The sequence below is a fragment of the Aulonocara sp. 'chitande type north' Nkhata Bay genome, linkage group LG15, assembly GCF_057382095.1.
Source record: "Aulonocara sp. 'chitande type north' Nkhata Bay isolate Kocher_YH1m ecotype deep benthic linkage group LG15, A_spYH_male_GT1.1, whole genome shotgun sequence".
Taxonomy (NCBI): Eukaryota; Metazoa; Chordata; class Actinopteri; order Cichliformes; family Cichlidae; genus Aulonocara; species Aulonocara sp. 'chitande type north' Nkhata Bay.
Genome location: NC_141358.1, coordinates 25,274,465 through 25,302,084, shown reverse-complemented (window position 1 = coordinate 25,302,084; position 27,620 = coordinate 25,274,465). Strand labels below are relative to the sequence as shown.

The 27,620-nt window shown below is 43.1% G+C and overlaps 1 protein-coding gene across 5 annotated transcripts in view; it reads right to left on the bottom strand.

Annotated features, from left to right (window-relative positions):
• Nucleotides 1–27,620, bottom strand: part of LOC147313188 (unconventional myosin-VI) — a 157,855-nt gene that overhangs the window by 89,426 nt on the left and 40,809 nt on the right. For all 5 annotated transcript variants that reach the window (XM_086265186.1, XM_086265188.1, XM_086265187.1 and 2 more), the window contains exons 11-12: nucleotides 24,263–24,443; nucleotides 19,191–19,335 (exon numbers count right to left, since the gene is read on the bottom strand). In XM_086265186.1, the coding sequence (XP_086121312.1) occupies nucleotides 19,191–19,335; nucleotides 24,263–24,443 (326 nt within the window). The remainder of the gene's footprint in view (nucleotides 1–19,190; nucleotides 19,336–24,262; nucleotides 24,444–27,620) is intronic.

Sequence of the window (27,620 nt, the reverse complement as noted above, 5' to 3'; positions counted from 1 at the left end):
GTAGAGAATGATCCACAATTTTTCTTAGAAATGATGAGTAAAAGTACTGGGAGACATTTACATGTGCAGGATCTTCTGTGAGGTCACTGAACAAGCCTCCAACAGCCATTAACTGTTGACCTCAGCCGGCACGAGCGCTCAGATTGGCATCTTCCATTTTCTCTTTGCCCTCCCACTCATTACTCCTCCAATCACTCGCTCTGTTTGAAATTACACTCACATTAAAGGTTCCCTGTAAAGCTTCAGGTGTAGTACGACTCTGCCCGCCTGGCTTTCAGTTCTTTCTGCCGCCCGTCGCTCTTTTACCACCGCTTATTTTATCTGATGCTCAGAACATTGTCCGTCTCTTTCATGCCCCCCGACTCAATTTTCTCTCCACTTTTACTTTGTCACATAAAAACACTTGATTCCTCTTCATTTTAAAGTAACTCCATTTCCCTGGTTTGTTTTTGTTTTTTTTCCCATTTCACTCATTATTTCCACCAAATTAAAAAGAAAATGGACCCCGTATGACTGCAGCACTCCAGAGTGACAAAATTAAGTGGTTTCTGATCTGACACATTCCCACTGTGCCATCACTTCAGCAGGTTTATGCTTGGGCTATTCCGGGCTATGAAAGCAAGTTGTTAACACAATATTTACATTCAGTTATGGAGCAACATGATCTTTGATTTCAACGCCAAGATCTACCCAGTTTTTCTTCTCCGTTTTCGCTCTCTACCAACTCCTGTTGTAATTTAACTCGTTAGCTGTGAAATACTCCATTTTGCTCGCAAATAATCAATTAGTCATTACTATATAAAAAACAAACAAACAATATTTTATAGAACTGCAATGGACTGGCGACCCGTTCGGGGTCTCCTCCATTTATCCATCCATGTTCTGTTCTCCATACAACAAGAAAAACTGAAGATGGATGACACCAACGCCATCAGCAATATCAGGCGTTGCCGTCCTAAAACATGCGCGGCACGATTCGACAATACCGTACAAACAAAGGAAGACTACGGCTGTCCCAAAGTCTGAATGCTAGAACATCACTCTCTGCCCCAGCGATCCACGCTGATGTCCTGGTGAGCAGTCTGAGGTGGAAGGTGATCTTCAGCGAGAATAGTTCCCAACAACTAGCAAATGCTGGTTATTTTCTGCCCATTCCCACCTTCTGATTGTGTCAGTCTGCTCTTTGGCACATGGCAGGGAGTGTTTTCAGAGGTTATTCACAGAGTAAATATTGCTTTCTGTTTCACAAAATGTTCTATAACCTATGTATGTATTATTGTAGGGTCTACCGTACAATATAAAGCGTCTTGAGGCGACTGTTGTTGTGATTTGGTGCCGTAGAAATGAAATTGAATTCAATTCAACTGAATTATTATGCAAGCGATGAGAACAAACCAAAGCACTACAGCTTTAGTTAAACAGCAACAAACAGTTCATCATGCATCAGCTGGTACCCTCACTACTGGAAGCCACTTTGCAACCTGCCTCAACCCATGGTGGTGTCACTGACCTGTACTCCGCTTTGTACTGTTAGCATACTTGTTATTTATCTCCGGCTCTTTTGCACAGCATGTCTTTTATCCTGTCTTCCTTCTCTCACCCCAAACGGTCGCGGCAGATGGCCCCGCCCCTCCCTGACCCTGGTTCTGCCGGATGTTTCTTCCCACTGTCGCCAAAGTGCTTGCTCGTAGGGGGTCATATGATTGTTGGGTTTTTCTCTGTATGTTTTATTGTAGGGTCTACCTTACAATACAAAGCGCTTGAGGTGACTGCTGTTCTGATTTGGCGCTGTACAAATAAAACCGAATTGAATTGAAATTGAAAAGACATAATTACTACAGGTAGAAATCTTCTCTCGACTGACATGGTTCTGACTGAACTGCTTTAGAAATGTTTTGGAGAGATGAACCTCGACATATAAAGCTCCCAAAATTATCAGCCTTCTTTATTCAAACAAACTTGAGAAGACTGAGAACAGTCTGCAAAGAAAAACAACTGTTCACACAGAAAAAAGGATCTTTTCATAGTGCCAGTGTTATTCATCAAAACCCCTTTTTATCGATGGAAATCAGATCCGCCAATGGTGAGGTTACTGTCACCCATTATTATAGAGGGACACGCTGCACATTAGTCTTAAATTTTTCATATTTACTCACATGCCTATGTAATCAGTTGAAGTATTGCACTACAGAAAGGCAACGAGCAGCAACCGGATTAGAAAGGAAAAGCGGTACATCATTGAGTTTCTGGTTAATAAAAGCAAACCAGCTCCATGAAAACCACCAGCTCACGCACCGTTGCAACAAGTTGGCCGATGATTGCGCTCTCGTGTTCGTTGCCAGTGAATGTGACTGGACGTTTCGATGGCCGTCATATGCCGATTTAGACGACACACTGCATGGTTTTATCTGCCATACATCAGCATTAAATTGATCAGAATGCCGCAGCAATTCCAAGCAAAGCACAGACTCTCCACAAGTCTAAGCTGCCATTAAACGTTCACTCCAGGGACGCAGCCATGAAACAACAGCACAAGTGCACGCAAGTCTGCTGTTACCGAGTGCCTGAGTACAAACTGTGCAACCTTGTACGCATTTGGCTGCCACAGAGGAATATAAATCATGCCGCTAACGAGACTGAAGCGTCTTCTGACTTCTTCACGGCCGAAACAGAGCGAGTCTCATTCAGCCTTAAAAGCATCAAAGGTTCCCGACAGCGCTGGTGGCGCGATGAGTCAGTTTGTTGACTTGTAATTAGGCGACTCGTGTCAGAGAGCCTCTGCGAGTTCATTATGCATCCAGCGTGCCATTTGTTTGAATCGTTCTGAACTGCATCTTCATGCAATTATGTTCTTTCAGAGACATGATGACCTGACATTGACTGTTTGACTGAGCAACGAGACGCCTTTCAGTAAGTCAGTAGTTTGTGTGTCTTTGTGTTTATGAACGTGAGATCAGCAGCAGGTGAAAAGATGTTCAACTGCAGATGTTCAAGGACTAAAAACTCCGTGACCATGTTAATCTGTTATTTCTGCAAAGAACATGGTTTGTATTTACGGCAGCAGTGAGGGCGTGGGGCATGCAAGAAAGAAGGTGCTTTTTAAATGAATAGACGACATTATTATTCACTTTGTGATGCAATAATCAATTCCCCCTCCAACGTGGACTCTGAGTAAACTCTAAATACAACCTTGGACTGCAGAGTGTAGCGTCTGATCTGCTCTGGAGCCTCAGCACGCTCAGAGTAAGGACAAAAGTTTCCACCTGCTGCAGGTTCTGGTTAGAGCGGCACTCCAGCTCAGAGCAGAACAAACACCAGTCCAAGGTGGAGCTCAAAGTCTGTCCAAATGTGAATGACATCAACGATCAATCTCCTCCTACATCGTCTGATCACGGCGACGATGCTAAAAGTTATTAGGCGACAGCAGTGAGAGCAAACAACTTTGTTAGGGTTTATGTAACGGACAACCTGACCTCACAACTACTGGCTGATTTTGGGCTCTTGCAGCAGATGGCCGTCCCTCCCTGCAGGAGGTTTCTTCCTCTTAAAAGGGAGTTTTCCTTCCCACTCTTTGCTTTGTATTACTGGAGGATGTTGCTGTTGCTATTCTGCATTTTATGAACTGAACTGAACTGGATTTTTGAAGGGTTTAAAACTGTTGATGTCACTTTAGTTAATCAGCGCTGTTCAAAGGGGTGAGAATGGTGATCATGAACGAGTCGTTGAAACCAGGCGAACTCTAGTATGCCTGCAGACACGACAACTTTAACACTCTCAGTCTATTCATGCATGCCACAGTGACTCAAAACTAGAGATGGCACGATACCACTTTTTTATGTCCGATACCGATACCGATATCATAAATTTGGATATCTGCCGATACCGATATGAATCCGATATAGTGTTTTTTAATCAACAAAACTGTTTTTTAAATATCTTGCTGCATTTTGTATAAGTTCATACTCAAGTTTAAAACAACAACTACACTAAAGCTATTCTGTTATACTTGTATACAAAAAAAATATTTCATAGTTCAGCAATACTGATCAATCTAATAAACTTAGACCTACACCATCCTCCCTATTCTGGTATTTTAAAGAGTACTTAGCGTAAATATTAAGCAACCTAACTAATAGGGTTCCAACTCCCAGCAACAACAAAATTAAATAAATAAAAAATAGGGAACCACCCCTCACGCGCCACCTCATGATGCTTAATCGACGTAATCAACCTTAATTTGATGCAGTGTGAAAAAAAATGCACAGAAATCAATTATTTTTCAAGAAATATTAAATAGATTCAACATCTTTCTTCAACAAAATTGCAGACTGCACAGATGGTACCTTCCCAAAGGAAAAAGTACTATAGCTTACTAGGGTATATATATTAGACTTAATAGTCACTATATACAGTAATTGACTTCTATTCATTTTACATCAAATTAAAACTTTGGGTGTCAGATAATTATTTATTAAAAGCTAGACATTTTAAATGAGAATAAGAAAGAAAAGTATGTCTTTGTGCCCCCTTTTCCCAGTTAATGCCCTATCGGCCCCCCTGGCTAAACTTTGCTAGATCCGCCCCTGCACAGTTACCAGCCGTCAGCTACGTAGAAAAAGATCCTGGTGTAGAAAGTAATATTAAATAAATTCTAACAACAGCTTATCAAGCTTAAACGTGCTGCTGTTGTTCAGCCGCTGGTTTGCTCTTTCTGGCGCAAAGTGGACCAAAAACAAACGAGAGACACGGACTCCAACAGAAAAGCCGATCAGCTGATTTAAGCAGTTTCATGATTGAAGTAGCAGCAGGAGAGCGAGAGGCAGTCGCTTGTTAACATTCAGAGATGGACTTACACACTTGCTTTACTTCTCTCGGGGATAACTTTGTCGGAGATGAAATGCCAGGTTGCTAGCGAAGCTCCACATGCTATCCAGACCACCGACAGGTCCTGCATGCCACAGCTGCTCTATCACGTGATGCATACGTTCTGAGGTGAGTTACGGCGTGTTGCAAGTTTTGTGAGGTGCTTTCGTGATATTTAATGGATCGGATTACATTTTTTATTTTTCTCCGATATCCGATCCAGTAATTTAGGTCAGTATCGGACCGATACCGATACTTAATATCGGATCGGTCCATCTCTACTCAAAACCCCAGTTTTTCCAAGACCTCATCCCAGAGAAACAAATGAATGTCAACACAGTCAAATATTCTGCTCAATGTTAGGGGCACAAAGTCGATTTACACAATGTTCCTGTGTTGACTGGATTGCTGGATTGTAGGTATAGACTGGAAGACAACAGCCGGTTACTTGCTTCAGTTTGAATCCCCATCATATTTGTTTTCTCCTCCAAGAGCCTCAGAAACAAAGCAGGAGGTGCTGATGTGCACTGATAGTATACACAGCACACATAAGGCTCTGCAGTGCATCGTCTACATGTGGGAAACATGTCAGCATTCGTTTTAAATTTCAATAGAACAGTGGCAGTATAATGTCCTCGTAAGTGGATATCAGGCCCTTGTAGAGCAAAATTTAGTATTTTGTTCTAGACAACCCAAAACGTGATGTCCACATATGCGGACGCCAGGTCCTGGGAGGTTAAACCAGTTAAACCCCCGCGGAGGGTTCACATCACCGCGGTGTCTGCTGCTCTGCGTCGCCTCGATCCTCCACTTTGCAGAGACGAACACCTGGACACCATCGCAGGTCCATGAACCCTGTTTAAGGCGCAGCAGCCGAAGCCGAAGCATCAAAGAATCAGAGTTTGAACTCTGGCTGAACTCGGCCATATCTGGTTATCTTTGTCACTTTGCTAAAAAGCCATAGAAACATGACTGTAAAACAACTCAATTTACTGTGAGATCTCAGCTTTTGTCCACAACACTGAAAAAGGGTCAATTATGCACTTGCTGAAATAACAGTTTTTAAAATTAAAAGCTGAAGTCAGAAGCATTTTTCAGGAAATATTCGAGTAAATGTGAGCAGGAAAGTGCACTTACTTGTCTTCAGCCTGAGCTACAGTGCAGAAATCGAGTATTATGGTGAACATGAAAGGCTCATTTGCAGTCTGCAGAAATAAAATTAGTGAAATCCAAATGATTGACCAGGCTGTTAGTTCCATTATCTTAATGATTGTTTTCTTTCTTTAATTTGTTTTGAGGAGTGTGTCTGCATGAACATGATGAAAGTTGAAGAAATCAGGTCACATAGGAAGCAGCAGCAGCAGCACACACACACTCACTCACACACACACACACGCGCGCGCGCGCGCACACACACGCACCTAAACACACTGAAATGTCTCTCCTGAAATTAGACCAAAAAAGAACCAAAAGACAAATATCTGATTTTAATTCAGACTCTCTGAATCCCATGTGCCTCGCACGCCTCTCCTCTCTTTATTCCCCCACTCTTTCGGACGGTCTCTCGCCCTCACACACGCCGCCGTCTGCACTTCCTCCTTCATGAACCACACGCACAAATAGCCGGCTGACGCGATGCATTCAGCTGGCGACGGTCCAGCCGGCTGCCTCGCTAGAGTTCACCCGCTTTATCCGCTTTTTGCCAACAGCGAAAATTACAGCAATAGCGTGTGAAATTTTCATATAAATGAGCAACAGTACGGAGCCGACCGTGCCACCGCAACGCTGCGACACCATTTTCACAACGCCCTCAGAGCTCTGAATAGTTACAGCCACTATGTGGGAGAAACTCACAAAATTAAAGTCTGAGTTTGAGACTTTTTGTTTGTTTGGATTTTTGTTTTTTTAAAGGATGTAAATAAACAGCAACAGGTAAAGCTATCAATCTGTGCAGAACTCCCAGTCCTCGCTCTCCCCCTGGCCTCCTACTCTTCCTCCTCCTCCAAACAATATCTCCTAATAAGGTGTCAACAAACCAGCAACACTGTGAATTTCACCACTGAACTCTGATTGGGTCAAAGGCATCTGTTACTGCTCACTGAGAGAGAGAAAGCAAGAGAATGACACACACGAGGATGAAAGTCACCCGCTGCCTTTAAGGGTCTCCACGGCCAATCATCTGCCTCCATGTCCTCCCAGCATCCTCCTCTGTCACACCAATGCTCTGCATGTCCTCCCTCACTATAACCATGGATCTTCTATGAGGTCTTCCCCTTTTCCTCCTGCCTGGCAGCTCCATCTTCATCATCCTTAGTCTGATATGTTCACTCTCCCTCCTCTGCACATGCTCAGACCATCTCAGCCTCGCCTCCATCCTGCTCCATTCCAATTAAAATCTTAACATCGACCTCATTTCTGTTTTTCAGAGCCACCGTCGCCATTCTACATCACGTGTCGCCATTCTTACTACGTCAAAAAACCCTCCCTTTGCTTTCATCGTCAGTAGATTTCCGCAGTCGCCTGCAGTTTAAAACTAGTCTGCAAACACAGTCAAGCAGCAAAAACACAAACCACTCAAAGAAAAACAATAGTAAGAGGAGCATTAGTTAGTGGTAAATTATTAGATTAAACTCATTAAAAACGTGGCCAACATCTAAGTTACTGAAGTCTGTTTAAAATAAGGAGCAACCTCTGCGGCTGAAAATGAAACGTGTATGGAAGCGCCAAAAGCTGCAGTTCCTCTAATGTCCACTTGAGGCATTGCTACCGTGGCATCACCCGCTGGTTGCGGGTGTCTTGTTTCGGAGCCGCGAGTTGAGCGCTTACAGCAGGTGTGACGAGGCAGGGCAGGGCGGGACTTTGTCTAATAACTTGTGGTTGACACTCAACAGCCAGTTACTGTGGGATTTTATAATTTCCCAAATAACCCTCAGATAATGTTGAATGACTGAGATTTTATTTTTATTCATTATGACCCAAAATGAGCGACTGAGTACGTAAATGGAGACTTCCAGAGGACTGAAAGTCTTTGAGCATCTACAGCTGTTGACATCTGGTGGCCGGTTTCTGACCTGGAAGCTACATTTTTACTCATTTTATTTTGAAATAAACACATAAAATAATCTTTTTTTCCCCATATTGTGATCAGTACATGCTGATCATGCCACAGGTCACATGACGTTTTATTTATTTATCAGCAATATGTTTCTTAAATCAGCAGTTGTATCTGTGCTCCTTTGAAACACTTAAATGAATCATCGGGCGCGCAGGGTATTAACACCTCTTATATTACTAATGTTGCGTCTGATAAATTAAGACTTCATTTCCTTCTAAACTAATTGTATAATTGTGCAGCTTCCCAGCAAATCTCCTCTTCCCCGAAGGGGAGGAACATGCTGGAAAGCATTTTCTCCATCCCCTCCGACCATCTGCCTCCATCGGTGCGTCTGCCGCCTCCTCGTGCAAAGAGGATCTTTTGCTTTCTCAGTCACAGGGTTTTTCTTTCTGGCTTTAACAGAGAGAATAAACATGTTGGACGGGATTTTTCCCATCAGCTTTTCATTCCTTCCACCATCTGCCACAAGACTGCAGCCATGTCGCGCGCGCACACACACACACACACACACACACACACACACACACACACACACACACACACACACACTTCAAACTAATGGTTTTGTATTATGGTGCTGTGTGCACTCATTTATATTCATCGGTTCTCTCTCGCTCTCTTCTACATCACCTGACCTTATTAGGGATCATAATTTTTGGACCCGACCCGGTCATTAGAGCATTTAGGATTCAGTCCTCTTTACTGTAACCTGAGAGTTTTGAAGGCGCCACAGTAAACCCACCCCAGCTCTCGGTCCAGGCATTTGCCCAGAGGTCCACACAAGATACCCCCAAAAAATGAACAAGCAAAATGTACAAGAGTCCAAAATATCAACAGACTGCACTTCTCCCTCTAATTCCCCCAGACTCAGTCGCTCACACAAGACAACAGTCCCCAGTGTGACAGCACTGCAGTGTCAACTTCAGCCAGTTTTGGTTCTTCTAATTTACTGTTGCTAGGAAAAGCTCTTTGGAAGGGAAACTCCAAACATTTCCAAAGCAGACGGGGTGGACGAACAGGACGAACAGCTGGACTGATGGACTCTGGGTTTCTACATCAGAGGATCATCAGGAGCCAGCAGGAGGTAATAAATGAAGGACCTTCCTGGTGTGTGTTTGTGATTTGGGACATGTGCGTTGCAAAGTTGTGTCAAATATACTTTTTAAAATTCTAAAACATCAAACACCTCCTCTGCCTGTCTGATTATTTGGCTACAGGCCATGAGCCAGTCAAAAATCTTCAAATGACTGCCCAGAGAAGCGTGCAGGAAAAGCTGATGTCCATTAGTCCAAATCCGTCCACTCCTCCATCGCTCCTGAGATCCATTCAGGGACCACAAACAGTTGAACAGGCGCTCAGCACTGACATCACATATACAGATAGACAGACGTCAGTAATGACAGGCTTTATTGGAATCCGCACCAAATTCTGCTGTTTCTCTGTTCTTAATAAAGAAGACATTTCTTCTTTTGCCTAAATAGTGATGAAACCACAGAAATGTTGACCCTGCGATGACCTGTATCCAGTGACACTCAGGCCAGTTAATGGGCTTCAAATGAATTTCCATCCTAACATTACTGAGAGGAGAAACATGGAATCTAAAGACTTGATCTGAAATTCAGTCAAATAACAGTGATGCGAGGCAGGCGGGTTCCAAGACGAACAGATGCAGAACATCTCATCTAGTACCAGAACTTGAAGAATAGCAGAAGATTACGGGCATTGTACGGCGAGTCGATAACTGACAGGCAGATAGAGGCTGGAAGTGGCATTTAATGCACCTACACCTACTCCTCTCTCTGCACACAAAAGACGGGAAACAAACGTTGGCGTGGGAGGTTTGGAGCCAAGGCGAGCGGCTCGGCGTTCAGATGGCACACTCGGGCCGAGCTGCCAACAAAACAATCAGAGGCCTCAGAGAGCGAGCTCAGTGTATGCAACATGCACAATGAAGAGCATAAATGAGAGAGGCTGGGAGCTAACGCCTCCACTGACCTCCTCGGGTTAGGGTTAGTGTTAAACAGCTCTCGAGGTAAACGTGCTAGGCGGTTTCTGTTATGAGTGTCGTATTATTTTCTCATCACCACCGGCCGGTGCTCGGCTGTGTCCCTGCCCTCCCATCTCCTCTTCTTCATCACTCTGAGGATTACGTTATTAGCTGCCTTGAACTCCTTCATGGTGGAGCAGCACTGGGTGATGGGGGAGGTTTGTTTAGGTGCATTCACTCCTCTCTGAGCCAGAGGGAGAATCTAATGCATGAAGCTGTCTCCCGGCGGCAAGCGCCGAGCCATAAGAATGGCATAACACTCATCTGCACTCCTCCTCCTCCTGAACGCTTCATGGCTTCGCATTTATCTCGTTAAGCCGCAGCCAGCTGGTAAAGCTGTGAAAGGTCCGGGCCATCTCTCCAAGTGAAGATGCGTCAACGCCACTCAAGTCTTCATCCGTCACCGAGTCACGCTGGTGTCCACCTGGACTCCAGTTAATCCCGTCAGAAAGTCACTGCTGCAACTTTCACACATCAATCTTCAAACAAACAACAGACCAAAGTACACACTCCAAAATAACGTATTTAGGACAGTGAGAACTACGAATAGTTAGGTAGCATCAGGATTTACCATAAATATGAACTCTGCAAAGACGCAAAGACAATAAAAGCGAAAATAAATGTCTGTAAGTTATTTTATAGTTTTTCACTTATTTGAACTTAAAACTCTTAATAACAAATTTACAAAATTAGACAACTGATGGGTTTTTGGTGTAGCGTTTAAACTTAAACCTTTTGAGTTACCTTCAGGACTGGTATATCATAGCGGCAAAGCATTCATTAACTGGCCGAGGTAAACAGGTAACACTTAACCCTGCATTCTTTTTAACGATCACCGGGGGGCGACACCAGTAGCTGCAAAAAGACTTTGGTCCTGTAAAAGTCCATGGGAATAATGCTCGCTTTGCTGAGCTCAGTTCTCAGATGAGTTTATGGCAACTTGTGTTTGACAAGTCGTTAGCCAATGAGCTAACGGCTTTACAGTCAGATCCACCTCTAAGTTGTCACATCTGGTTTCAAAACACAACCAAGCTCACCTATATAACGGGATGAGAGCGAGTTAGTAGCCCATTAGGGGCTCAAAGTAAAGCCACTGCTACTGACTCATGAACTGCGAGCTGAGCTGGCCCAACTAGGAGATGACCCTGGACATCCTTGAGGACCAACTGGACCTCCAAAGCATCCATGTGTGACCGTTTCCACCGCTCATCTTTGTGTCCTTAAACATGACTTTTCACACATACGAAAATTAATATTTTCCACTTTTGAAGAACTGCAAGAAGAAAAGATGGGCGGAGTGAAGAACCTGAACCTGTACGAGGAGCCGTGTCTGCTGTTTGGAGGCTTCTTTGTTACAAAACGTGAGATCAGCAAAGATCTCATTTCAACTGATTTAACTGATTTATTCATTCCATATCACTGGTTTATTTCCCAATCCTCTCACCCCCCAAAGAGATTGGGCACTAAGAGAAATCAGTCTGTAATCCTACAAAAAAAATCTGTGAAAAGAAAATGTTTTATTGTTCTTCTGCTTCTTTTATCTGGAAATGTGCAACCTAATCCGGGTCCAGATTGCAAATGCTTAAGTACTCCTTGTGATTTTAAAACTCGAGCAGGTCTTGGTATCACTCATTTAAATGTCAGAAGTCTTCTTCCCAAACTTGATTTTGTGAAAATTTGGATGAAAGAGTTAGATACTGATATTCTTATATTATCAGAAACCTGACTTACTAAATCAATTACTGACAAAGACATTGCAATAACGGGCTATAATCTTTTCCGTTGCGACCGCCCCAGAAACGGTGGCGGTGTTGCAATTTATATAAAAAGCAAATTCCATGTTACTGTCGATTCATCAGTATCTGTTTGTAAACAGTTTGAACTTCTTGCCCTCAAGCTCCAACTTTTCAAGGGCTATTTTATTACCATTGTGGGCTGTTATAGACCCCCCTCAGCTAGTAGTGAGGCTTTAGTTTCACTTAGTGAAAAACATTCTACTTTAGATTTTAATGAAATTGTGCTGGCCGGAGATTTCAACTGGGACTGATTGTCCTCTGCCTGAGACAGTTTTAAATCCATGTGTGATTCATATAATCTCACACAACTAATTTACAGCACAACTCATCCAAATCTTAAATGCCCAGAAAAGTCATCACTTATTGATTTCTTTTTAACTAATATGCCGTGTAAATATTCTCACACTGGGGTTTTCGCAAATGATATCAGTGACCACTGTGTGGTAGCTGTAGTCAGACAATCAAAGCTCCCAAAATCAAGGCCACAAATAGCTTTTAAACGAGATTTTAAGCATTTCTGTGAGCAAGCTTTCTTTCATGATTTATGGGACTATAACTGGAGTAGAATCTACCTGATAACTGATCTTGAGTTGGCATGGAATTATTTTTATGATACGTTTATCAAAATTATAAATAAACATGCCCCCATCTGCAATTTTAGAGTAAAATGCAAAAACAACCCTTGGTTTTCTCCTCAGCTCTCCAGTCTACTCAAAAAAAGGGATGCTGCCTGGGCTAAGGCCAGAAAAACTAAATCCGAAGCGGATTGGCTGATTTTTAGACAGCTCAGAAACCGTTCAACTTCCTTAATTAAAAAGGCCAAATCAGAATTCTATCTTTCAAATACTACTAAACATTTGAACGATCCTAAAAAATTCTGGAAAATAATAAAATCTTCTTATGGGGACATAACTACACATGAGATGCCAACTTTTGTTGTAAAAGACTCCTGCACTTTAACAGAGAAAAATTGACATTCTAAACTGCTTTAATGAGCATTTTGTTTCTTCAGGATCTCTATTTGAATCTTTATATCCAGATTTTAAACAGCTTAATCAACAAGAGGCTCTCTCTGCAACCGCTCAAACTGAATCTGTGGTCCAACCCTTCAGTTTTTCTCCGTTAAATGTTTTTGAGGTCCACAGGGCTTTAAATCTGTTGGATCTAAATAAATCTGCAGGACCAGATCAACTTGATCCCTATTTTCTTAAGATGGCTGTAGATTTTTTAGCAGAACCAATAACTTACATTTTTAATCTTAGCCTCTCGAACAGTGAGATCCCTGTAATATGAAAATCTGCCTATGTTCTCCCTTTGCTGAAAGGAGGCGATCCTTCAGATGTTCTAGAAGTTCTAGAAAAGTTCATTAGTGAACAACTGAAAGACTTTTTGGACGAAAATTCAGTTCTTTCCCAACATCAGTCAGGATTCAGAAAACAACACAGCACAATAACTGATGCTATTAAAGTGGTTAATGACATTGTTGATTCAATGGACTGCAAAAAAATACTGTGCTGCTCTTTTTCTTGACTTGTCAAAGGCTTTTGATACAGTTGACCATGCTATTTTATTAAATAGACTAAACAATATTGGTCTATCTGTAAATGCTGTAAGTTGGTTTTCAAATTACTTGTCAGCAAGAAAACAGTGTGTCCATGCTGCTGGGTCTTCTTCCTCTTTTCTCTCAGTACCCAAAGGAGTTCCGCAGGGCTCCATATTAGGACCATTGCTATTTTCTCTTTACATAAACAACCTTTGTGATAATTTGTCAAATGCAGCATTTCATCTTTATGCAGATGATACAATTATTTATTGTTCATCCCCTTCAGTAGCACACACCCTGCAATTTCTGCAGTGTGCCTTTGATGTCGTTCAGTCCCATTTAACTCAACTTAAGTTGGTGTTAAATCCAGATAAATCCAAGCTCATGTTATTCTCAAATGGCAAAGAGTTGTTAGCTATGTCTCCTAAGATTAAAACAATTCAAGGAACTGAAATTGAAATGGTCCCATCTTACAAGTATCTAGGGATAATTATAGATCAGAATTTGTCATTTAAGACTCACATTCAAAGGCTTGTGTCGAAGTTAAAACTAAAACTAGGTTACTTTTTTAGAAACCAATCCTGTTTCTCCCTCCAAGTGAGAAAACATTTGATTTGTGCAACCTTTTTACCTTTATTGGAACATGGTGACCTGCTTTTTATGAATGCACCTGCCCACTACCTAAAGAGGTTGGATACTGTGTACCATTGTGCTTTACGTTTTATTACTGGCTATGGAAATCGTGTACATCATTGTTCTTTGTATGCTGCTGCTATCTTTCATATTCGCAGACTCTCCCATTGGTTGATCTTTATCTATAAATCTCTCCTTGGGCTGGTTCCATCTTATTTATGTGTTTATATGTGTAAAAACTACAACCAATACAGCCTTCGTTCGCACAATATCATACAATTGATTGTCCCAAAAATCAGAACAGAATTGGGGAAAAAGGCTTTTAAATACGCTGCCCCTGCTTCCTGGAATAATCTGCAGAAGGAACTGAAATTATCAGAATTGGTTACCTTGGGAGAGTTTAAGTCTGTCTTAAAGGAACGAGAGAACAGCTCTTTTACTCAGTGTGATTGTTTTTAATGTACTCTTAATTTGATCTGTTATTGTATATTTTACACATGTTGGTATGGGATATTGTGTTTGCTTTAAATGTTATATACCTATGTGGTATGTAACTTTTGTTGCCATGATGCCAGGTCTCTCTTGGAAATGAGATTTTTAATCTCAATGAGATTTTTTACCTGGATAAATAAAGGACTAATAATAATAAAAAATGTATTTAGCCTTTTTCCATGTTGTTTACTCAGTTTAGCTGGTCTTCAATGAAGCAGGTAAAATAAAGAGGAGTTATTCAGAGCCTCCTACACCTCCTCTCAAAAAGTTGGATATTTAGTGCTACCTTTGTCCCATTTCAGCCCATTTTATTGGGTTGATTTTGCGTTTCTACGCATTTTATGACAGCATAAAAATAAATAAGTCCTCACTAACTAAACTCCCTTCTGTTTACATTTGGACCTTTCAGCATTTCCAGTTTGGCTTTTTATGCACAAATTTTACAAAAGTGCATAAATTGAGCTGGAAGAAAACACCTTCCCCTGCCTGTAGGTGATGCACGCTACACTGAAACTGCTGCAGCAGGTAAATTACCAGCAATTTAAAACACATTAAGCACAGAGAACAGAATCCAGAAACAACAGGATACTATGTAAAGAACGTTAAATATGTCTGTGAACAAAACCAAAGCCTGGAAAATTTAAGTTGCACGCCGTTCTTCTCACTCACACACACACACACTCACACACACACACACACACACACACACACACACACACACACGCACAGTGTTTTCCTCCAGCAGAAGGGGAGCGCCATATGTGCTCCGACAAGCCAATTGTCACATTTAACTTAAATTAGGTGTTTAGCATGTGGAAGGAGGAGACGGACAGAATTTCAATGTGCACATTTATATAAAGGTGTGAGGCAAACACACTGGCCTGAGCAGTAAAGAGGTCTAGAAGCCTGTTTGCATGATGTTTACAGGACTCTGTCACCTTTGTTGGACTCCTTGCTGATGGTGTCTGTTTGTCGTGTGCTGGTATTTTACACCTTTAAAAGGTAAAATTGTACCTGCTGCTTTAAGCAAGCTTTCTTCTCATTGGTCGCTGCTGTTTGAACAGCTTCTATGACAGCACAGAGAGCCCAGAGAAGAAAAAACTACATTTTTTTTCAAGAACTTCCACATCTACTATGAGCATCCAGCACAGAAAACCCTCAGTGGACATTTGGTCCAGAAGCAGCATGATAAAAAGTCGGACACATAGACAGTCAACATCTTATATAACCTTAGATTCACATAATTGAAGCAGCCAGCCAAAGACAAACTGTTTAAATCCACCGTGAGTGTCTGCCTTTATTCCTCTCGCCTTTCTTTCTAAATAAGAGCCATTAATAATATTAACGGATGATGTTTTTTATCAGCATTATCTGTGATCCCTTTCAGGCTGCAGTAAACCGTAAAGGTCACCCTGATTTAAAGTGCCTAAGACCAGGAACTCCCTCACTCTGAGCACACTGGTGCATGCTGCTCCCTCTTGGTGTTACAAGTTTCTGCATCACATTGTTGACGGGTTAAAGTGTGAAGTTTAAGATAAATCAGAGAGCGGGCATGTAGTGAAGCATGTTCTGACCCCAGATACATTTGAAAGTAGTTTGAAATAATGAGGATTCTTTTATTCCCATTTGGGATTACGTGTTTATGCCCAGGAATAAAAATCCAAATTAAAGTGTCACAATGGACTGGATTTTAAGGAAACTAGATGGAAGCACATGAGGATGGGGTTTTTCTAACACCCCTGTTTCTTTCCAATATTTTTAAGCTTCCTTCATAATGAGAGCTGAAATTTTCTGGGCTGAAAAACACGTTCCAGAAGCTGTAAGCAGAAGAGTTTTACAGCCACCCCAAGTGTCACAACATGAATAAATAATAAAACAGTTGAAGTCACTTTCAATTAAATTCAGCTTTTATCTTTTTACGCCTGGCTCATGAAAACTGGACTTGCCAATGCGACGCTCTCTGCATCGGGTTCAAATCCAGCGACCTTCAGATGTTTGGCTTCCAAGTACTGCTTTAGCTTTCTTGGCACCACCCAACCCTTCTGTGCAGCAAAGAGCAAAATGTTCCCGTCACACTGTGACTATCGAAAGAATTAGAGACCAGTGAGGGCACTGGGGTGGACTGAGACTTGGTACCGTATTTCAGCGTTTCAAGCCCTTGTGTCATCACCTAAAGCAGGGGTAGGGGAACTTTAGGCCTCAAGCCTGGGTCAAAACACACGAATCAAATCAAAGAATCGAATCAAATCAGAATCAAAAGTTCATTACTAGCCTCTGCAGAACTCCAAGACATGTTGAGGAGGTGATTTAGCCATTTAAATCAGCAGTGTTGGATCAAGGAGACATCTAAAACCTGCAGGACACCGGCCCTTGAGGCCTGGAGTTTCCCACCCCTGATCTAAAGCTAAAAACTGACTCGTTCTGGTTGATTCTTTTGTAGATGTTTGATCTTCTTTTCCTGATTATTCACTGGAGAAAACGTCAAAGAGTTTGAGGGGATTAGAGATACCTACAGCTTCGATTTACTGCCAGGGACACCGATGGGTTGAAACTATGTGACCATGTGGTTGTTGGCCCCCGATCAGCTGATATGGATTCTGGGCGTACGTGCTTGGTTGTTTCGTATTTTTCTTGTGTTTCTGAAGGAAAACATGAAAAATACGATGGAACGACCTTCCTGAAACATTCAGCCACCACTCTGACCTTTTCAAATCAACCTCATTTGAGCATCCCGGCGCTTCAATCAGAGTCCAGATGGCCCTCCACTTTAGTCATAATAAGTTTTGGCAAAAACACTCAGATTCAATCAGGTGTTTATCAGGACAACGAGATGAGGCGGAGAGTCAGCCGGCTCTTAGCGAGGAGTTACGTAGGACACCCTACAAAAGATGCAGTAGGAGAAGGAAGGTTTAAAAAACACGAAACAAAGTTAAAATAAAATTATGACCATATTTACTCAACTTCTATCTGAGTCTCAGAGTACAAACTCCACTCGGCAGCTGTTCTGAAGCTTTCAGTCAAGCTTCAAACTGTCAATTCTTTTTGCAGGCACAGTAGATTTTTTTTTAAACAATAACAGTGTGAGAAGCTGTACGGTGAGAGCTGTCAGACAGGAAAACGTGTTTCAGTTCACTGAAAACTCAAAGTGAACACGTGGAGGCTCCGCTCGGCAGCAAACAGCCGGCAGACACAGAGTTTAACTGGAAACACTGCCGTGCATTCAGGAGGCAGATACTTCACACGCAGGTTGGTGGAGACCAAACACAAAGCTTCAAGACAGCAAATATACACCACAGACAGTTTTGAAGGGTACTGAATGCCCAATGTTACGCTCCCAGCCAAACCTATAATCACATCTCATCAAGAATTTCAATGGATCATTTCGATCTAGTGATTCTCTTGTTGAACTTTTATAGCTTGTCTCTCCAAACTAACGTCTTCCCTCCTAATGATGGGATATGAGAGGAGTTCAGGATCACAAAGACATCGCAAGAGGAAAAATTACAGTAAGTAACTGATATTTAAATCCTATGACTTTATTTATTAGTTCAGTTTCTTTTTAAAGTGTAAATATTTCACAGAAATTACCTGGAGTACCTTCACAACCCACTTGGGGACCATGTTCCACACTTTGGGATGTGGCTACTTCATAATTGAAGGTCTGTCATTCCCAGCACGGCCAAAATGTTCCAATCGAGGCTTCAGGACAATATATATTAAGCCAATGACTATGTACATCTTTTACATACAGTCTATGCACCACACTTGGACGTCCTTTGTTTTCGGTAAACAGTAACACGGTTTGCCGCACCGGAGGCGGTCCTTAACCCGAGCCCTGACCGAGCCAGTAAGGAAATCTAATTTTTCATGATCCACTTGGTTGATCTGGCCAAGATTTACAGCAGGTGCCTTCCTGACTGGCATTAGGAGTACACATTGCTCTGTAGTTAAACTGAGCCGTAAGAAGCCCTGCTTTACAAATCTACGTGATCAAGAGGAGAATGTCAGTGCTTCCTCTCACTGTGCAAAAGCTGCCATGTTATCCAGCAAATAGTTACAAGTAATGTTTTCTAACAGTTAAAAGCAATTTTAAAAAAATCCAGGAATGAAAGAGATGAAATCACACAGACAAAGATAAAAGTCAAAGATGTGCTTCCTTTGTGGTCCTTGATATAAAGACGGAGCTCCAGGTGGTGCCAAACTACAGCCTAAAACCTTTATCATCATCATCAGTAAAATCCCTCTGAGACGAGCACGCTCTCTCATGCTCCTCTACGCTCCTTCTAAAGGCACAGCTGGTGGTTTTTATGTGTGAGAGCGTCTCATTTTAAACTGGTCGACACCACAGAGCTCAAAGGAACAAACCGGTTGGCTTAAAGTCAGCAAAACACCTGTAGTCCCTCTCAGCATGAGGCCCCACCCAACAGCAGCAAGGCGGTCTCTGAGATCCTCAAAATGTCAGAGTGTGTGTGTGTGTGTGTGTGTGTGTGTGTGTGTGTGTGTGTGTGAGAGAGAGAGAGACGTTCTGGTGGTGACCTGACCTCCTCTGGTCCCCGTGACATCATCATTGTAATAAACTATTGGTTAGTGTTAGTAATGCAGTGATCATGGGTAGCACATAAATCAGTGAAAGGTCCTCTGATGTGAACACAGCTGTCTGACTGTCTGTGTGTGTCTGTGTGAGTGACAGAAGCTTCTTACTTGATCACCGTTCCTTTGGCGCCCCCTGCTGTCGTGAGCATGACTCTGCTGGTGAGACTGACCCGCAGGTCCTCCTCCTCCAGGCCAAGCAGCTCAGCGCAGTGCTCCAGCGTCTGACTCGACTGGTTCTTGATGGCGCAGCCGCCTGCAAGACGAGGAAAAGGGCAAAACTCGTACTGAATATACACACACACACACACACACACACACACACACTTATTTATCAGCTTCATCCATCAGGCTGTCAGGAAGCTTAACTCCCTCCCGATTCTGCCCCCTCTCCTCCACGGTCTCACTGAACTCTGTCACACACACACAAACACACACACTCTCTGACTCACTCACTGGCCTGCACCAGTTACCAGTCACTTTGTGGAGCATTGGACTGCCATTACCTCATAAGACTTTGTTGTTACACTTTCTCTTACCGTACACTACTAAATCTCCATTTGCACTATTTGCCTATTTGCACTACTCTGCCTGGTTTACACTCAATGTCACTTACCCATTATATTGTATATTGTATAGCTTTCTTGTTATATGTAAAATTGTATTTATTTAAATTTTTACTTTTTAATTATTTTACTTGCATTTTTAATCACTTTTATATTTAAATATATTTAAATGTTCATTTGCTATTTATCTAGGGATTGAGAGTAACGCAATTTCTATTCTCTGTATGTCCTGTACATGTGGCAGAATCGACAAATAAAGTTGACTTTGACTTTGACTTTGATCTAATATTCACACACACTCCCATCAGCATGTCAGGAGCAACTCGCGTTTCAGTATCTTGCCTGAGCAGCCAGGAATGTAGGGCTGTTTTCTTATAGACTTTTATTGAATCCAACCCGAGGAATGCATTGCACAATAGCTACACATTCCTGACCCGGAAACCCAGAAATCAAAGTGGCGCTTCAAGAAATGTTTGTTGCTTTGTTTGACAGCAATGTAAGTTTTGAGTGCTCTTAAGAGAAACGTCTTCTGGTTGGCTTTTACAGCCTGGAGCATGATTACTACAGCGGTCCACACGGAGTTCTAACCTGGTGTCTTTTCAGAACCAACCCACATTTTCACAGGTTTTAAAACCAAAACTCTTGGTCTGATTTATGGTCAACGCATTGGTCGTTGCATGCCAACTGTGACGTCACCATGCCTTGCTGACCACCAGAGGAGAACATCCACAAGTCTCATCTTTACATCTTCCTATGTGCAATCAGAGAATCTCCGAACTCCTGTACTCATACATCACTGATAAAGCAGTGAACAATCACACGTGTGCTTCTTAAACTCAACCGTGTGTCGCTTTATAGAAACTGTGAGATGCACAACAAGTGAAACTCCACCAGAGACCGGATGTGTCGTCGGCTGTGAGGTCACTTTAAGGCACGACATAAATCAGCGGTTACAGAAAATGGGAAAAATGCTGGTGGGGCGAAATCTATATGCATCTGCAAGTCTTTGTGAACATGTTCCTCATTTCCTTTCACTTTGATATTTTAACACCTCACAAGACTTCCTTTATATTTTTACACTTTAATAGCCCCACTATGGAGCCATGCCACACTTCTTCCCATCTAGGGTCAGGGGTAGGGTTATTTATTGAAATTTTCAATTTAAAAAGGTCATGTTTCCCCTGCTGGATCAATGAAGATTCATCTTTTCCTAACTCACTGTGAGCAGGAGAAAAAGGAGAAAAGCTGTTTCTATACCGCTCTGTGCCAATGGCGGCAGCAGCTGATCCGACCCACCAAAGGATTACGTGAATGTAAAATATGAATGTAGCAACCTGCTAAACCCCCCACACTTACCAGACAGCGAGCACTCGCATGACAAGTGAATCCAACTATAAGATGAAGGCCGTATATGACGCAGGCTTTTACGTATGAACGCCTCGGCATGTGAACAGACCACAGGAAGTGACAAGTTGGTTTCTCACATGAAAGGCGGTCCGATGGTGTTCAGGGCTGAGGCTGCTGACGGAAGCCGTTCACATCAAAGATTGGATTAGAGCAGCCGTGAACCCCCGTGACACGGCTTCACATCATTACAGCTGCTCCTCCGATCAATGCCAGGAATCGATAGCCCCTGAAAGCTAAGCTAAGCTAATACCTAATCGATAACTGGAGGGTGAAAGAAGGCCCCGCAGAGGCGAGCGCTCAAACCACAAATCAGAACAGAAGACGAACACTTGGACATGAATCCCAGTTAATTAAGGACCGTTATTTCCAGCCTCTCTGGATAGATTTCTCAGTTTACTCTGAAATGAATCGAGTCCAGAGAAGAAGCGAGCGTTGACACCAGCGCCAAAGGAGATTCATGGGAAGACTTTAACAACGAGCTGAAATGAGAACATTCAGAGCAGTTTGACCTTTTGAAGAGACTCCATCCTGCCGTTCAGAGCACCGTCGTCTGAGTGGACTTATTACAGCCAAACAGCAGAGATGAATCCGCTAATTAATCTGTTGGCTAAAGGTTGGACCTCATTAGAACGTCCCCGCTCTACACCACTCATCCTTGATGGAAACGTTTTAATGAGACCGCCCTCTCGCTCTCTTTTGTCATGTGATCAAAGAACCTGAAAACCACAAACAGGCTGAGAGATGCAGTCGAAGTTATTTGACTGTTTCCATATCATCCTATATTCAGTGCTGATGCGTGCTTTCAGCTACAAGCGCACTCATTGCCAAATGCTGCGGTCCGATTGGTCAGATCGCACTGGAAAACTCATATAAATGAAATCCTCCTGTGTGAACGGCGGCATTAGGAATAGCTGTTTAAATGAACTTGACTTCTACATGCTTTCTGGGTCTAAGATAAGTAAATATTCTTTAAAAGCTCCCCGAGGGACCGCTCTGCAACTGCAAGCCAAGCCCGTCTCAATAGCCCCATCTGATTGGCTCCTCGGCCTGAACGCTCTGTCCTCGTTTACTGTAAAACATGTGCCAAGTGAGCCCCCTGCTGTGAGAACCTTTCCGTGTAATAGGCTCCCTGCTGTGCTTCCTCTTCTTTCCGGCGCAGGGAGAAAACGACGGGGAGGAACTTCAAGACCGAGTTGAAGTTCAAAGGATCAGCTGATTTTCATGGAAACTGAGCCTCCCTGAGGGTTCAAGTCTTAACCGCTGTGGAAAAACGAGGCACAGAAAAATGCCTCTGCGAGTGCAGAGAGCATAATCCCTGAAATATTCACTGGAATAATTACAGAATTAGTTTGTTGGCTGTGTAATTAATGAATTTCCCCTCAGCCAGAGAAAAATAACTCGAGATTAGTCATTAGTGTTCTGAGTGTTTTTCATCTGCGAAAAAAAACAAAGTGCAACAAGAAGAAAACGTCTTTCCGTGACGCCGCTGTCAGACCCGCGACATCTATCAGCCATCGCAACGAGGCTGAAGTGAGACGGAGGGAGATCGAGGCTGAATATTACAGCAATCAATCACAGCACAGAGCTTTGAGGGATGAGATCAAAGAGGCGTCGGCCTCTCAGGAGCCAAACCGGTGCCGTTTAGGAGCTGGGAAGCCCGAGAGATGGATGACTTCTGATACAGAGCAAATGCAATCACGGAGCGCCGCAGGGCTCCGCTCGGAGAACGCCCACCTCATCAGTTAGAGCTCACGACCAGCCACGTCGCACTCCGTCGAGTTACAGTGCTTCACGTCCTGATCCATCCTGATCTGTTGGGGTCAATCTTTCTGGTGTAGTTTTAATTTCTTATTATTCTGTTAGCAGACTTAATAACTAGCTGGTTAATAAACAAACAGCAGAGCCACACAAAAGGTTTGTGGATTATGGATTACGCAACCCTTTTCTCCTTTCTGGGGCATCAATCAGCACAGCTTCATCAAAGCTGGGATTGTGGCTCACTTATGACCGTGGAGAGTGATCGAGAAGGGTTCTTGAAGTAGGCTTTAGTGCTAAAACGTAATCAGTGAGTGGAAGTGAAGGTGCAAACAGGAAGGTCCAAACTCTGGAAAATGTGCACAACTAATCGCTCCATCGGTGCTCTCTGTCAGACAGACTGATGGACGCGGTTGGATATGTAAACCACAAGCACAGGAAGTTTAATTAAATAACATTTCGGTGCAGAACTTTATTCACATTAGCTAAATTTCAGGTCAGACGGCGTTACGGGCTTTAGCAGCACCAACACACACAAAGGCACTTTTTTAAAATGCCTTCCTGTTCAGGACTGTGATTTTAATGCAGCGTGATCATGCAGGTAAACCTGACATCCATCCCCACATCAACTACAGCTGCGTTTCCCTCCCGTCTTTCAGTGAATGCTTCGACGTGACGTCTTTGCATTTTTAAAGTCGAAGAGAACGACCTGTTTGGCCTTGTGCTATTTGTGTTTGATTGGAATCATCTCCGTGTGAAATCTGACATTTGAATGACAAATTGAGGAAGTCAAAATGGCAGCGACACATCAACCAACCTGGGATGCAGAAAAAAGAAGTTTGATTGAGGTTCTCAGAAAGTTTAAGGGTTTATTATCTTCACGACGCTGTTAATGAATTTCACGTTTTTCTGTTTTAAATGTTCGGTGTGCTCGACAGCTCGTGGCTGAAGGTGATGGTGGGAATGTAGATCAACAGCCTTGATCTACATCTAACGTGTACGTTGCATTAGTGAGCCTCCTGCTCCTTCTTCACTCACTGCTGAGCACGAGTCGGGACACCAAACTCCTCCAATCGGAGCAGCGACTCATTCCCAGCCCGGAATAAGACACAGCCTTGAACTTAGAGGTGCCAATTCACAACCCGGTGACTTCGCTCTGGGCACCAAACTGCAGGTTGTCAACAGAATCACATCATCTCCAAGAAGCTTCCGGACCAAGTAGTCATCTACCAATCAGCAGATTCAAAAAGTCTGCAAAATAATGAACCAAGTTTCCCCCAATACGATCGACTACACTCTGACTGAGTCTGACCAAAACTCTGTCTGAGGTTGTAAACGGACCGAACACCCCGTGACAACAGGAGCGATGCCCCACAAACCCAAAGAACACAAAGGACGTGAAACGTCTTCTCCAAGTCCAAAAACAGGTTCACATGTGTGACTTCTTGTTCTCACCTGATGTGCTTCCGGCCTCCTCGAAGTCGATGTTGCCGAGGTGCAGCACGCCGGCCACCACCCTGAACAGATCCAGCTTCTCTGTGTCGTCCAGGCCGATCTTCTTCATGGCTACGCACATCCTGGCAAAGTCGCCGTGGTCGTCCAGCAGCGGGTCCTTCAACGGGCCCGACTTTGTGTGCTGAGGAACCAGGAGAGAAAACGTCACCGACATTTAAAAATCTTCGTTCATCTCCATCTCCTTCATATTTTTATTCTCATGTCCTTTCTTACACAACTCACTTCTAACTTCATTTCTTTACCGCTTGTCATTTTTACCTTTCTGCCTACCTGCTCTCTTCTCTTCCTTCACTTTGGAGAAATCTGAATCTCCAAATCATTCTAACTTAATCTCGAGCCGAATGCTTTCACTCTGCGGAGTGCAGCAATCACCCTGTTTATCACTGATCGTGTTGCACAAAGCAGAGCAGGCAGCGAAAGAAGAAGCACAATCTTCAGCAGAGAGAAGTAGGAAGAAAAACACACACACACCTGAAAAACTCACTCAGGAATGCCGCATTGTAACGATAACCACGGGCTAAACTATAGACGCCAGCGCACGCGTGTCCCTTGTGATAGTGGATTAAGTGGAAAACGAATTATTTTGCTTAGCCGGTTCTTCCATTTAATCAGGTTCTCTCCAGATTTCTCTCTCCCTTCCCCCCCGCCAATAGAGCTCAAGCAGTCGAATCAACAGCCAGAAGGGAGCATTTCTGCAAACATCAGTCAGTTTAACCGGTATTTATTTACACATTAGAAGCATTAGGAGCATTAGGAGTTTTGGTTATGAGACAAAAATGTGAATAAATTTCACTTAGACGCCTGAAAATCATCTGAAGAAAAACTTTAGCAACACAGAAGCTGAAACCTGCACGAGGCCAGAGCCCAGCAGCCTCCCAGCAAACACTAATGGGCTGGGTGCTCGCATAGGACAGGTTATGGAAGGTAACTGAGTACTTGTACTGCTTTCTGCTTCTACTCCACTGCATTAAGGATGAAAACACTACACCAGGGGTGTCAAACTCAAATACACAGTGGGCCAAAATTCAAAACTGGAACAAAGTCGTGGGCTAACATTAATATTTATTGAAAAAAAAAAATCTTCCTCCAGATATAAGAATGAATCTTTTCTTATGGACTCAAATAAGTTTTTCTGGAAAACTGAATATGGAACAAGCAAAGCTTAATACTAAACAATATATATGTTAGCTGTATAATACCAGTAGGCCAGCTCTAATAGTAATTTGGTATGGCTTCGCGGGCCAAATGTAATTAGGCTGCGGGCCAAATTTGGCCCACGGGCCAGAGTTTGACACCTATGCACTACACTCTGTGCTCTATTTAAAATGTGCATTTGTGAATATGTGGTCCTGTTTTGAAACAGCCTGACTAAAATCATCTGCAGCTGCAACATTAATGTGTTACAATGTAACAAATTATTATTAATAAATTATTGTTCTGGTATTTATTTACCCCAGTTTGTATAATTACGCAGATTTGATATTATGAAACAGGAGTAATTCACTGCAATGAAGAAAACACGGCACTTGTGGTTTGTTGTCAGCCACCATTGCGCTTATTTCAGTGCAGAGTCAAATCCAAACTTAGGATATAAATCAAAATAAAGTTAAGTGTTAGTTAATATTGCAGTTTTGGGTGGAAGTGACATAAATATTGTCGCATCTAGAATAAACTCCACAGTGGAGTCAAATCTAGGCACAGGACAGCTTCAGGCAGCCATTAAGCTAAGATAAGTAATTCCTTTAGACAGCCACATACGGTCCACTTGGATCTTCGATGGGCTGGACCAGCAAAGCTCCCATTTCTGAGACAGGCCGACTGCACTGTGACATTCCCAGATGCACAAAAGCAGACACAGGTTGACTGAAAGGCTCGATTATTTTCTACAAAGCAGGAAGGAGCAGAAAGCACTGCAGAGCTGAAAGCATGCTCGGAAAGTCAGAAGCGAGAGGAGAAACAGCCAATCACCTGGTCGTCCTGCGTGACACGAGCCGGAGCAGCGAGGAGACATACAGCACATCATTTATCAGAGATTACAGCAGCTACACTCGAGCTAATCTGGGACTGAGCCCGCTCACAATTTGTCTTCGTGAACCCGAAGGACCGGGCGGGAGGGGCGAAGCTCGAGTTTCCCTAACGTTTGATCTCCGAGGCCGCCTCACAGTTAATGCGGGATATTCCTCTGTGATCCGGGATTTTATCAGATATTACCTGAGTTGCCCTGCCGCACGCCCTCCCTCCCAGAGCTCAAGTTAAGGCACAAAAGCTGGAGATTGTCTGCAAATACTTCTTTACTTGGGTCTCTGAGGAAGTCATGAAATAAAGCAAGAGGACACGCAAAAAACAAACTTTCCGAAGATCATTTCCCAGGACAACTTTCTTTCTTTGTGTGCCTCCTTTCTATTAAACAAGCCTCCCACTCTGATGCTGCCAGATAATTGTGTTTCCCGGGCTACAACAAAAGGACCGTTGTCCAACAATCTGTTTTTTTCATTCTGCCAAAAACAGTTTAATTCTGCGAGTCCACAGTTTGACACCTGATCTATTTCACCCTTGCGCTGACTTAAAGGACGAGGAGCAGATCTGTCGAAAAATCAGTCAGCTTCTTTCTCCTTCTGCATGTTTTTATTCTGAAGAGAAACCCTGATGTCACTGGAATTTAATATTAGAGTTGTTTTTTGTGTTTATTGTTGTTTTACTGGTTTGCTGTTTGGAATTTTGGACACTTTGAGGAATAAGAACGTGCTGTATGATAACACTGCTTTGGGACTTCCCATGATGCACGGCATCTATAAACTTTCTTTTGTCAGTCACGGATGGCTTCCCGTCCCCGAGTCTGGTTCTACAGAAGGTTTCTTCCTGCCAAATGCTGCTCACACAGAATCATCTGATTCTTGGGGTTCTATAAAACATCTACAAAGCAAAGACGACTGTGACTCTGAACTGAGTCACAGTTCATTGAGCCAGATAAAGGTCTGCTACGTGAATAAAACTGAAGGTAGACTGAATGTGCATATAACCAGATTTAAAAGCAGCACCAGGACCTCCAACCCAGTCCACAAAGCATTAAACTCCAACAATGCCACCTCTGGAGCCTCCAGTTGAGGCGTTTCGGGGAGGTTCTATCGGGAGGAGGTGCTGGGACAGACCCAGGACTCTCTGGAGAGATTATATTTCTCTGGAACAACAGGGGGGCAAGTTGCTGGAACAGGTGGCCGGGGTGAGGGAGGTCTTAGACTGTTGCTGGATGGATGGACGGATGGCTGTGCATATATCATCATAGAGGACAGTGTTGGTA